General features: G+C 41.9%; 1 protein-coding gene across 2 annotated transcripts in view; it reads left to right on the top strand.

Moving 5' to 3' along the window:
* The window catches only part of mipol1 (mirror-image polydactyly 1), a 34,449-nt gene that overhangs the window by 14,934 nt on the left and 7,182 nt on the right, over positions 1–12,333 (top strand). For both annotated transcript variants that reach the window (XM_089004962.1, XM_089004961.1), the window contains exons 3-7: positions 3,908–4,015; positions 4,074–4,269; positions 7,168–7,273; positions 7,391–7,490; positions 7,560–7,686. In XM_089004962.1, coding sequence (XP_088861088.1) covers positions 3,908–4,015; positions 4,074–4,269; positions 7,168–7,273; positions 7,391–7,490; positions 7,560–7,686 — 637 coding nt within the window. The remainder of the gene's footprint in view (positions 1–3,907; positions 4,016–4,073; positions 4,270–7,167; positions 7,274–7,390; positions 7,491–7,559; positions 7,687–12,333) is intronic.

The following is a 12,333-nucleotide window of genomic DNA, read 5'->3' on the forward strand; positions in this document are numbered from 1 at the left end:
GCTAGCTAGCTATCTATTTGTCTTACTATTCTATCCGAGTTACTTCCGGGTTGAGTGAACGCCGCTGGCTGCCGCTGCTCACCCGCAGAAAAAATTATCCTGTGACTGTAAAGTGACCTTGAGAGTTTTGAAGGGCGCTTAAAAATGAAATTATTATTATGATTATTATGATTATTGTTTTCCGTGTTCAGCACCGTTTTCATGCAGTCAAACTGTAGTCAGCCAGCCACCAGGGGGCGAACGCGTGCCCGAGGCCTCATGAAGCTACCGAAACCATCAGCAGACTTTGGAGTTGGTGTTTTGATTCTCGAGCAAGGCAAGACGTCTTGGCGTGAGGGGGCGGGACCTTCTGAAACTCGGCATCTCCGTGGTCATTTTGAAGTCGTTCTGGGACACTTTAACTCATTTTTATCGGTGTTTTGCATTTGACTAAAAATATCAGCCTACTGTTTTGGCTATTTTAGATGCTATAAAACGTTTTTCTGATGTCAGTTAGGGCACAAAAAAACTGGTGTCGGTTGTTCTTTAAAACTACACAAAATATACCTTATTTTATGTATAATAAATGTGCTATGGTATTATAATTAAAGAAATAAACTGTACTGTATGATAAAGTCATTTTATTGACCTTTGTGATGGTCGTTGATGGCTTGATGGAATGGAGTGGCCGCTTTCATCAGCATTAAATGAAAGCAAAAAGCATCAGCATTTTCAGAAAGTCCCGCCCCCAGTTCGTGACGTCACGACAAGACGTCTTGCCTTGCTCGAGAATGGCTTCAGATTCTGAGAAGATGCTTTCTTGTTACGCATCCAGTTATGAATATGATTAAAATAGTTCTGAAGAAGAAAGCATACATGTTTGCAATCGCTTAAATAATTTATTCCGTGTCATTTTGAGGCATCAGGGGTGGGAAATGTCGCACCCAAGGGAGGCAGAAAATGGCGACAAAGCCGTGTAGAGAATTAGTCAGCCCGTTTCCACAGGCTGATAAATTCCTTCCATGGAGCTTGGTCGCCCTCTTCTGGCGGCTTTTTGGTGCAACACGAGGTTTTCAGACCAAACAAGTACATCAAAATACATTGACGTGATGGAAGGACTGCTACAGTCTCTTTTTTTCGGTCAGGGGCGTTCCTTCAGTGACGTCACGTACGGACTCGTTACCAATAAAGACTTCCTGAATATTCAGCGCAAGTCCTAAAACGTAAGATCTAGCTATATGCGGTGGAATCTTTGTAAAATACGCTCAGTAGAAGTCATTTGAAGCCATTTTGCAAATTATGGACACTTCTTGTCCGGAGACGTCGGTTGTCCTTTAAGGCTTAGAAAATTAGAAAGTAGAAAATGATGTTTTATGGGGACCTGGGAATGGAATTTTCTCATTTTAATGGTTTCCTATGGGAAATTAATGTTTGGGATACACACTTTTCGCCTTACACACTCTGTCTGGGAACCAATTAAGTTCGTAAGCCGAGGTGTCACTGTCATTGTGATGAAAAAACAGTCATGACCATCTTGCTTTTGATTTTGGCTAAGATGGCGCATCATCGTCGATGCGTTGGGCGAGATGGTCAGACGATGAAAAGCGGCCGCCGAACCGAGGCGAGCGCACGTTGATTGTGCGCGTGGTCCTCGCCGTCCCGTCGGTATGGAAATTCCGGGCGGCGGCGGCGGCACGGCGGGAAAGATCAGAGCTGGATTGTCTTGGATTTGCGATGAATCTTATTTAATCAGCATCGCACCGTCATTAATATTCATGCAGTCAGCTGGAAAACACAGCAAAGTTCCTGCGCCGCCGCTCGCGCCGCCGCCGCCGCATAAAATCTATTAATCGAGCTTAAAAAATTAATGGACTTTAGTTTCTATTACACCGGGGACGGGACGGGGGTCCCCTCCCCCCAGCCCAACCGGCTTCTTATTGGCTGGCGGAGATTGGACCCCCGATTGGCCTTTGCGTTGCGCCTTTTTTCCGCACATTTTTCCATCTTTGACGAGACTTCAAAGCGAGTGCCAAGCGTGGACGCTCATTTAGGAGGATTTAAACGTCCTTAGCCAGCCCCGAGGAAACTGTTGCCATTAATCACGGAGACGTCCGCCGCACGGACACTTTCAAAGTGACTCCAAAGTCCGTTGGAACTCCGCCCCCCAACGCCGCTTCCTCAGTCACGAACGGAGGACAAAACCGGTGCTCGGGTCAAAAGTCAAAACTGGGATCAGACTTTGCCTTGGCATGAACTGCTTTGATCAAGACGACGAGTCCAAACTATAATAATAATAATAATAATAATAGTGGTAGTGGTAGTGGTAGTAATTATAGTAGTAGTAGTAATAGTGATAGTAATAGTAGTGGTAGTAGTAGTCGTAATAGTGGTAATAATAGTAATAATAATAGTACCCATAGTAGTAATAATAATAGTAATAATCATAATTTCGTTTTTAAGCGCCTTTCATATAATAGCTTCTTCTTCTTATTATTATTATTATTATATTAATATTAATAATAAATTTCAGTTATAAGCGCCTCTCAAAACTCTCCAGGTCACTTTACAGTCACAGGATAAGTTTTTCTCTGTGGGTGAGCAGCGGCAGCCACACGCACCAGCGTTCATTCAACCCGCGAAAAGATAGCTAATAGCTAGCGAAAAGATATCCAATGACTAGCGAAGAGATGGCTAATGGCTACTGAATAGATAGCTAATAGCTAGCGAACAGATAGCTCATAGGTAGCGAACAGATAGCTAATTGCTAGCGAATAGATAGCTAATTTCTACCGAATAGATAGCTGCTAGCTAGCGAATAGATGGCTAATAGCTACCGAATAGATGGCTAATAGCTAGCGAATAGATTGCATATAGCTAGCTAATAGCTAGCGAACAGATAGCCAATGACTAGCGAATAGATGGCTAATAGCTACTGAATAGATAGCTAATAGCTAGCGAATAGATAGCTCATAGGTAGCGAACAGATAGCTAATTGCTAGCGAATAGATAGCTAATTGCTAGTGAATAGATAGCTAATTGCTGCCGAATAGATAGCTAATACCTAGTGAATAAATAGCTAATAGCTAGTGAATAGATAGTTAATGTAATGCAATACATACATGTTGGTTTCCATGTTAGTGCTTTAACAACAGCGCTCACATGGAAAAAGGGAAATACTGCCCCCCTATGGAAGGGAAAAAAATTGCCAGAGGCCATGCCCAGCGCTTTATCGGCAACTGTAGCGATGACTCTGACCGGACCCAACACCAGGACCAGAACTTTGTTTGGATGGATGCATCACATGGATGGAGTGATCATGGTTTGGATCACAGAAAAGTCAGAGACTAGACAGGCCAAAAACATGATCATGGGCCAGATTTTGCCATCGGACCCAAGACAAGACCTCAACCAGAGGGCAAATTCGGTCCTGGTTCAGGGAAGGACTTTAGTCAGCGACCAGATTGCAAAAATTGACGTGGACTGCCCAAGACCATTGACAGAAGACCAAGTCTACTGACCCCAGTCCGCTAAGTGCAGACCCATGACGTCATTGACGCTCGGACCCAAGACCAGACCTCAACCAGCGGGGAACTTTGGTCCTGTTTAAGGGAAGGACTTTAATCAGCGACCGGATTACAAAATTGACCTGGACTGATTGAGACCTCTGACAGAAGACCAAGTCTACTGACCCCCGTCCGCTAAGTGAAGACCCCTGACGTCATTCATGCCCAGACCCAAGACCAGACCTCAACCAGAGGGGAAATTTAGTTCTTGTTCAGCGAAGGACTTTAACCAGCGACCAGATTGCAAAGTTAACCTGGACTTTGACAGAAGACCAAGTCTACTGACCCCCGTCCACCGCTTGCAAACCGTCATTTACGCCAATCGTTGCTGAGATCTGATGAAAACGATCTCTCCGTGTTATCAGATAACCCTCAAGTGACCGAGGAACTGCGACATCGGCTTCCTGTGCCCTCTCGACGTCCCCCGAGCCACGTCCGCCGATCCAGCACCGAACCGCCAGGCTCACTTGCCGGTAAGAAACCGGAACATTTTGCCAATCATTGTCCATCTCGCTCCTGTTTTTGTCTCAGCCCTGCAGGCACCTCTGGTGGAGCCCGCTACCGGCGCCCCCCGGCCTCCTGACCATCGGCGAACCCTTTACCCAGCGTCCTCCCGCACGTCGGCAGGCGTCACGGACATGGAGGCGGACTTGTTAGCCACTGGATGCTCTCCGTCCGTTCCTGAGACCTGCGGAGGTCCGGCAGCGGCAAGACCCTTTGTCAGCAGGTAATCCAACCCGAGCGCTGAAGGGGAACCACAGACTTGGTTTTCACGAGACCAACGATGCCACGTTTAAAGTCAACACGCCGGTGGCCATCTTATGTAACCATTCGCTCAGCGCGGCAACCTTTGACCCCGTTGACTTATCTCCTACTATTTCACGTTGCTAAGTGTCTAGATTGCTCTACGTGCACGTTTTGATTTGACCAAACGAACGTTGCCGCGTTTTCACCAACGCGAAGTCACTCCATCGGCGGCCATCTTGCGTCGCATTTTCACCAACGCGAAGTCACTCCATCGGCGGCCATCTTGCGTTGCCAATCATACTATTTCACGTTTCTAAGTGTTTCGATTGCTCTATGTGCACGTTTTGATTCAACCAAATGAACGATGCCGCGTTTTCAGCAGAGTAAAGTCAATCCATCGGAGGCCATTTTACGTTGCCATTCGTTCAGCGCAGCAACCTTTGAGCCGGTTGAATTCTCTTCTCCTATTTCACGTTGTTTACGTTGTGCTTTACGGGCACATATTTTCGTTGCGAATGCGACGTTAAATTTCCTTCTTATCTCTCGGAGTGCTACTCAAAAGTTTGTCCGTATCGCTTTACGAGAACAGTCAACGTTGAAATGTAAACAAAGCCCATTAGCGCGCCAGTTTGCGGGGTCAACAGCGCCGCCGGATGCTAACAGGGTGCTAAACTGTCCGTGTTGTCTCTAAAAAGAGGAGGTGAGGCGGAGAGAGGCAGACCCCCCTCCTGCCCCACCAATCCAAACAATAACATGACCACCATTGCGGTAGCGAGGCGCTCGCTGCTTCATATTGAAAATTGCCGGCAAGGCTTATTAGACGCTTGATTAAAGTTTCTTCTTCCCGCCGTCGTCGTGACCTATTAAACGGCAGATTTGATGAGACGCGCACCCAAAATAGGAGAAGTCAAAGTTAGATTAGAAACACTTGATATTAGAAACACTCAATTAGCATGGCAGCCATGTTATTTTGCCGCTTTATTGCGGCGAGAAGCGGCGGCGTGACCTTTCGGGCGAGATGAGAACACCCGCTCCGGCGCGCCGCCTCCCGTCTCGGGTCAAGCGCTAACGGCACGGTCGCTAATAGCCGTCCTCAGCAGGTGAGTGGACACGCATATAGAAACAAAACCAATAAATACAGTGATACCTTGGCTTACGAAGTTCCGAGACAGAGTGTGTAAGGCGAAAAGTTTGTATCCCAAAAATTAATTTCCCATAGAAAACCATTAAAATGAGAATAATCCGTTCCCAAGTCCCCATAAAACATAATTTTCTACTTTCTAATTTTCTAAGCCTTAAAACTACACAAAATATACCTTATTTTATATATAATAAATGTGATATGGTATTATGATTAAAGAAATAAACTGGTTTTATTGACCTTTGTGATGGTCTTTGATGGCTTGATGGAATGGAGTGGCCGCTTTCCTCAGCATGAAACACTTGATGAGGAACGTAGCCTTCTTCTTCCACCATCTTGAGGAATGATCCCTTGTAGGTGCTTTCCTTGCGATAATTTTACCTAGTTCCTCATCAATTGTCTTCTGTTTAGCTGGCTTGATAGCTTTTTGCATCAAGTGTACAGATGGCTTGTGTGGGTTATTTGTGGCACGTGAATGATGGGATATTTTAACCCAATTTAATATTTTGCAGTCTACACTCTACTTTTGAACTATCAAAGTTGAAACAAGTCCAAATGTCATTGTTCTCTATCTATTTTGTCACTCTGTCTCTGTCGTCTTTAATGTTTAAACCCCTTGCTGCTGCGTTCTCGACCAATCACGTGGCTTTAACCGACAACTGGGGCAGGGGAATAGAAGACCAAAACAAGCCGGCTGCCATTTTCTTTTCGGAGAACGGGCTGGTTTGCGAACGACACATCACTCATTGTGGCGTTTCGTGTGTATCCCGAAAACTAGTTTGTATGCCAAGGTAAAATTTTCATAAATTTAACGTTCGTAACCCGAAACGTTTGTAAGCCAAGGGGTTCGTAAACCAAGGTATCACTCTATTTTAAAATTCGACTCGAAGGCTGTAAGTAACTCTCGCGGCTAAGGTTTGCTCTGCTGTCATTTACGTCAAGAAGACGGCTGGTGAGTGACAGACGTCCAAACTAAATTGACGACGCGACATTTTGAAAAGTATTGAGCTATGTTTAGTTCCATTTTAAGTTTAAAATATGACAACAAATGCACTAGAGCAACGTAACCACACGGCGCGTCACAACAACATCAGTGACACTCTCATAAAGGCGGAAGTATACACCGAAACATATCAGCTAAGTGGCTATCTATCTATCTATCTATCTATCTATCTATCTATCTATCTATCTATCTATCTATCTATCTATCTATCTATCTATCTATCTATCTATCTATCTATCTATCTATCTATCTATCTATCTATCTATCTATCTATCTATCCATCCATCTATCTATCTATCTATCTATCTATCTATCTATCCATCCACTTCCGGGTTGAGTGAACGCTGACTCAGTGTATTAGCTAACTATCTAGCTAGCTGGCTATTAGCTATATAGATATCATAGTGGCTAGCTATCTAGCTATCTGTTGGGTATCTATTAGCTGGCTATCTATCTTTCGAGCTATTTACTTCCGGGTTGAGTGAACGCTGGCGTGTGTGTCTGCCGCTGCTCACCCCCAGAAAAACTTATCCTGTGACTCTTTAAAGTGACCTTGAGAGTTTTGAAAGGTGCTTATAAATGAAATGTGTTATTATTATTAATATTATTATTATTATTATTATAACGACGCGCTAGCCGGGCCGCCGCCTAAGCGCTAACCGTGTGCTAGCCGCAGGAACCGGCGTCTTCTTCTCTTGTTTAGCTAACTCAACGCGTCCTATCCCCTTCGGCAGCCATCGGGACCCGGGAAGCTACGCTGAAGCCGCGCCTCCGGACGCCGACAAGACGGCGTCGCCGCTACTCCGAGAGTTGGACGCCTTGAGAGACGCCAACAAGAAGGTCCGACGAACCTCTACGCCACACCCCGAATAAGAAAGAAAAAGTTCAAACAAGCACCTAAATTGATGTTTGCGAAAAGCTAAAAAGCTAACCCTGAACGCCCGATTTTGATTTCAGTTACTGGAGCAACTGAGCCTGAAGGAGGAGGAGCTACAGAGGAAAGAGGCGGAGTCGATGGCCGACACCGCCGAGGCCCAAGATTGGGAGGCGCCTTCGGGTGGGTGAACGCGGCCCGCCGCCCGAAACGTCGTCCTCAGCCGGAATTTTTTGTTTTGGGTCCCGTTAGCGTTTTTGGACGAGTTGTTGAGCGCTCGCAAGACCAGAGACGAGGCCATGATGTCGCGAATCCTGATGGCCAATGAGGAGCGAGATGAGGCCTTGCGACACGTGGCGAGACTGCGGCAGGCTGCCAAGTAAGCACCCGCGCGCAAGCCGTCACTCGCAAAACAACAACCACCGCCAAAATAAGAGTTAGTTGGTTTAATTCCAAAATGACAAAGATCTGCCATAAGTGTAAGATAGCATGTCAAGAGTCAACTTGCATCCGATAAAATTAAAAGCATTCAAATTCATGTACCGTCAAAATAAGAGTGTAGGAAAAGAAACTTGCACATTGGCTCGTGAACACATTTCAAAATAAAGAAACTAAATTCACTTCTGAACATATTTCAACATGAAGAAACTAAATTCACTCCAAAGATCACATCCCGCCAAAATAAGAGCCAGTTGGTTTAATTCCAAAATGACAAAGATCTGCCATAAGTGTAAGATAGCATGTCAAGAGTCAACTTGCATCCGATAAAATTAAAAGCATTCAAATTCATGTACCGTCAAAATAAGAGTGTAGGAAAAGAAACTTGCACATTGGCTCGTGAACAGATTTCAAAATGAAGAAACTAAATTCACTTCCTAACAAATTTCAAAATGAAGAAACTAAATTCACTTCAAAGTGACGAAAGAGGCTCAATCTCGATAAGATTTTGATCACAGCCCGCCAAATTAAGAGCATGAAAACAAATTGGGTAAGACTGTGTTTGGTCAGTGAGTTGAGAATGCGCTTATCAAAATAAGAGCATTGAGCTGCCAAATATGTTACTTCCGGGTTGAGTGAACGCTGGCGCGTGTGGCCCCCGCTGCTCACCCGCTGGAAAAAAATAACCTGTGACTGGAAAGTGTCCTTGAGAGTTTTGAAAGGCGCTTATAAATTAAATTTATTATTATTATTATTATTATTATTATTATTATTGTTATTATTATTATTATTAGTAGTAGTAGTAGTAGTAGTAGTAGTAGTAGTAATAATAATAATGGTCGGCAAGGTAAATTGCAAGTGTCGTCAGTCCTGTAATTGGTGTTTCCATCCCGTGTGACTGTCGAATTCCCTTGAAAACAATAATACATTTAATTTCTGAGCTCCTTTCAAAACTAAAGGACACTTGCGGGTGAGCAGCGGCAGCCATTCGTGCCAGCTTCTCTACCCGGAAGCAACACAGCAGCAAAGTTATGAAAGGAAGAGGAAAGGAAAGAAAGAAATAGAAAAAGAAAATACAGGAGCAGACAAGGCAGACACTCTCGCAGCGACATCTTTAAGTCAAAAGAAAAAAAAATTATGGAACGGATTAACAATTTTTACATTGATTATAATGGAAAATGTTGTTTTGGTTTTCAACAAAATAACAACATAACATGACAACACAAAGACACACAGAGTCATTCTTCAGCACCTGCTGTACCCTCTTTGTGACATGAAGCAGTTCTTGATGAAAGAGGGGAGGATCAAAGCATCCTTTTCAGCAGTGGATCAGGGACGCCTTGTGGAATGTGCATGTGTATTACAAGCTAAATGTTGAAAGCAAACACAAAGCTGTCGCATGCATTGACGAAAACGTTTTTCAAAATAAAAGCCTTGCACGACAATACACAATTAGGCCCGGGGGCCAAATGCGGTCCCTGGTCCATCATAAAATCAATAACGTCTGCCCCGCCCCCATTTGGAATTAGTAGCGCTGTTAGCTGCATGTGCTCATTGCTGCCATCTCCAGGCTCAATTTGGAACTGCACATTTGAAAACGAATCATTGACTGAATAACGCCCCCAATTCTTTAAAATTCTTGGCGATTAAAAAAAAAAATCATATTTTATAAGATGGTGATTCTCAAAATTGTTTAAAGGATTTCTAAAATGATGATTTTTTTTCTCGTAAAATTGTGATTTTCAAGTAAATAATAAAAGCAAGGTGATTTTTATTGATTTTTCATTTTCTAAAATGTCAACAATCAATTAAAGCACAAATACTTCTGTTCAACGGTTATAAAAAAATTAAAGTCTAAAAAAAGTGATGCCAAGTGAATATTCAATTTCAATGTCAATTCAATTTTTATATTAGGATATTATTAATTAACCAAATGAGCCCTCAATTTTCTAAGATGCTAATTTTATACATTAAAACACATCTTCTAAAATGGGCCTTTTCGAAATTTTTGAAACATTTTTGATAATGGCTTTTTTTTTACATTTTATTTTCTGAAAGGACAATTTTCAAAATGTAGGGACATTTTTCTAAAATGTTGATTATTATTATTTTTTTAAACAAAATAATTCTGTTTAACTGTTGCAAACAAGTTAGGGTAAAAAAATGAAGTGAACAAAATCATATTTTATAAGAAATTGTCAAAATTGTTTTTAAAATTTGTAAAATGATAAAAAAAAGAGAAAATTGCTATTTTTTATTTTTTTTATCACAATTTTAGGAGAAAAATAATCATTTCATAATTTTTAAAAACAATTTTGACATTTTTTTATAATTTTTTTTCACTTCACTTTTTTACACTAACTTTTTTGCGACCGTTAAACAGAATTGTTATTTTGTTGTTTAAAAAAAATATTAAATAATCATTTTAGAAAAATTTCCCTCAATTTTGAAAATTGTCATTTTAGAAAAAAAATACAATGACATTATAGAAAATGTAAAAAAAAAAAAAAGTAGAAAAAGGCCATTTTCGATCAAGGCATTTTTATACAATTTATTTTATTGTTTCTTAGATGACAATTTTCCAAATTTAGGGAAATTTTTCAAAAATGATTATTTAATATTTTTAACAACAAAATAACAATTCTGTTTAACTGTCGCAAAAAAAGTTTGTGTAAAAAAAGTGAAGTGAAAAAATATCATATTTTATAAGAAATTGTCAAAATTGTGTAAGAAGGTGATTAAAAAAAATCTAAAATGGCCCTTTTCTAAAATTTTTTATTTTTTTTTCTAAAATGGTGATTTTCTACATTTTATTTTTTTTAATGGCAATTTTCATAATTTAGGGATTTTTTTTTTCTAAAATGTTTTTTTTAAATGTGGAATTAAAAAAAGAATTAAGAAAAAGAACATTTCTAAAATGTTGATTGTTTTTAAGGTCCTTTTCTAATTTTTCTACATTTTTTTCTAGAGTTACAAATTTCAAAATTTAGGGACATTTTTCTAGAATGTTGATTTTTTTATTCTAAAATAGTATCAATCAACAATATAAAAATTATGTTTCATGTTGCAAACAAGTCAAAGTGTTTAAAAAAGTGAAGTGAATATTCCATTTCAATTTTCAATGTCAATTCAATGTTGTCCTTTGAGTTTCAAATGAACCAAAACACAATCTCAAGATAGCTAAAAATTAAAATAAAAAAAGCAAACAAAAGTAATTTTTATATGTCAAGAACGTCCGCCAAAGTTGCCCCCGCCCCCCTGCCCCCTCTACATTCTAAACACACCAAATCTTGTCTCCTTTTGTTTGGACGCCCCTAATGTAATAGATACAAATGTCAAACGCAAATGCTAGTTAGCATTGTTAGCTTGACTTTAATCCTGGCTGCCGCTTAAGATAAAATTGTTTATTTACCAACTAAAGATATTTTTTTGTCTTTTCACATTTCACAAAAATGTGTGACGGCTTTGCTTCTCCTTTTCAAAGCGAGCCGATTGGCCACTGGAATATTCCAAATACAGGTCACATCCGACTTACGACCGAATCATGTTCCGACCAAACGGTTGTAAGTTGAAACAGCCGTAAGTCGAAATCCATTGAAAATGTTGAATAGAGACTCTGAGGCTAAATGACACGCCAACTCCCTAAAAATAGGGTCTGGAGGTTGTAGTCGTAAGTCCGGGTGGTCGTAAGTCGGATGTTATCTGCACAGGTAACATCCGACTTTCAACCAGCTTGACTTACGACCACCCGTACTTACAACCACGACCTCCATACCCTATTTTTAAAATTTGTATTCTACGCCTGGCACGGCAACGCGTACAACAATTTTGGTCAGCCAGCATGTCACTCTCGCGCAGCAATCGACCGTGTGATGGCACCGGATGGGGGAAGTTTGCCAGTCATTTATTACCTCCAAGTCTCTCTTCAACATTCTGAATGGATTTCGACTTACGACCATTTCAACTTACGACCATGTGGTTGGAACGGAACTCGGTCATAAGTCGGATGCTATCTGTAGTTTATTTGCGGCGAGCGCGTGCCGCCGCCGCTTCTGTTTCATAAACCGCGAAATGAGCTCTCGTCAGCCGAGCAGCCGCCAAATAGACACGCCAACCTAATTAGAGATTAAAGCCCCCCCCTCAAAATTCCCCTCAGCCCAGGATGTGGTGGAAGGTGGGGGGGGGGCGTGATTGATATGGCGGCCGCAATCCTTCTTATGAGGGAGTGAATATGGACGATCATGTTCCATCTGTCAAGGCTGCGCAACACGCATGTGTGTGTGTGTGTGTGTATCTACAGTAGAAGTTAGCGTGCACGTTCGGGGTTAAAGGGGTGGCAAATTTTATCACGATGTCTTTGTTTGCGTGAAATAGTTCTGCGGCAACTTTTTTTTTTTCCAGAGACGGCAACTTCATTGTTGCTGGCGCTCTTGATCCGAGCAATGGCGGCGGCAGCGAAGGCGCGAGCGCGCCCGCGCCGAGCCGAGCCGTAAGCGCGGTGTTAGCGGAGCTTTATTGGAGGCGGCTGGTCTTTTCATTACCTGCTGTTCCCCGCAGAGCCGCGCCGCGTCGGCCATCTTATTACAGT

This window comes from Hippocampus bargibanti, linkage group LG09 (genome assembly GCF_051943395.1).
Source record: "Hippocampus bargibanti isolate YZ-2025 linkage group LG09, ASM5194339v1, whole genome shotgun sequence".
Classification (NCBI taxonomy): Eukaryota; Metazoa; Chordata; class Actinopteri; order Syngnathiformes; family Syngnathidae; genus Hippocampus; species Hippocampus bargibanti.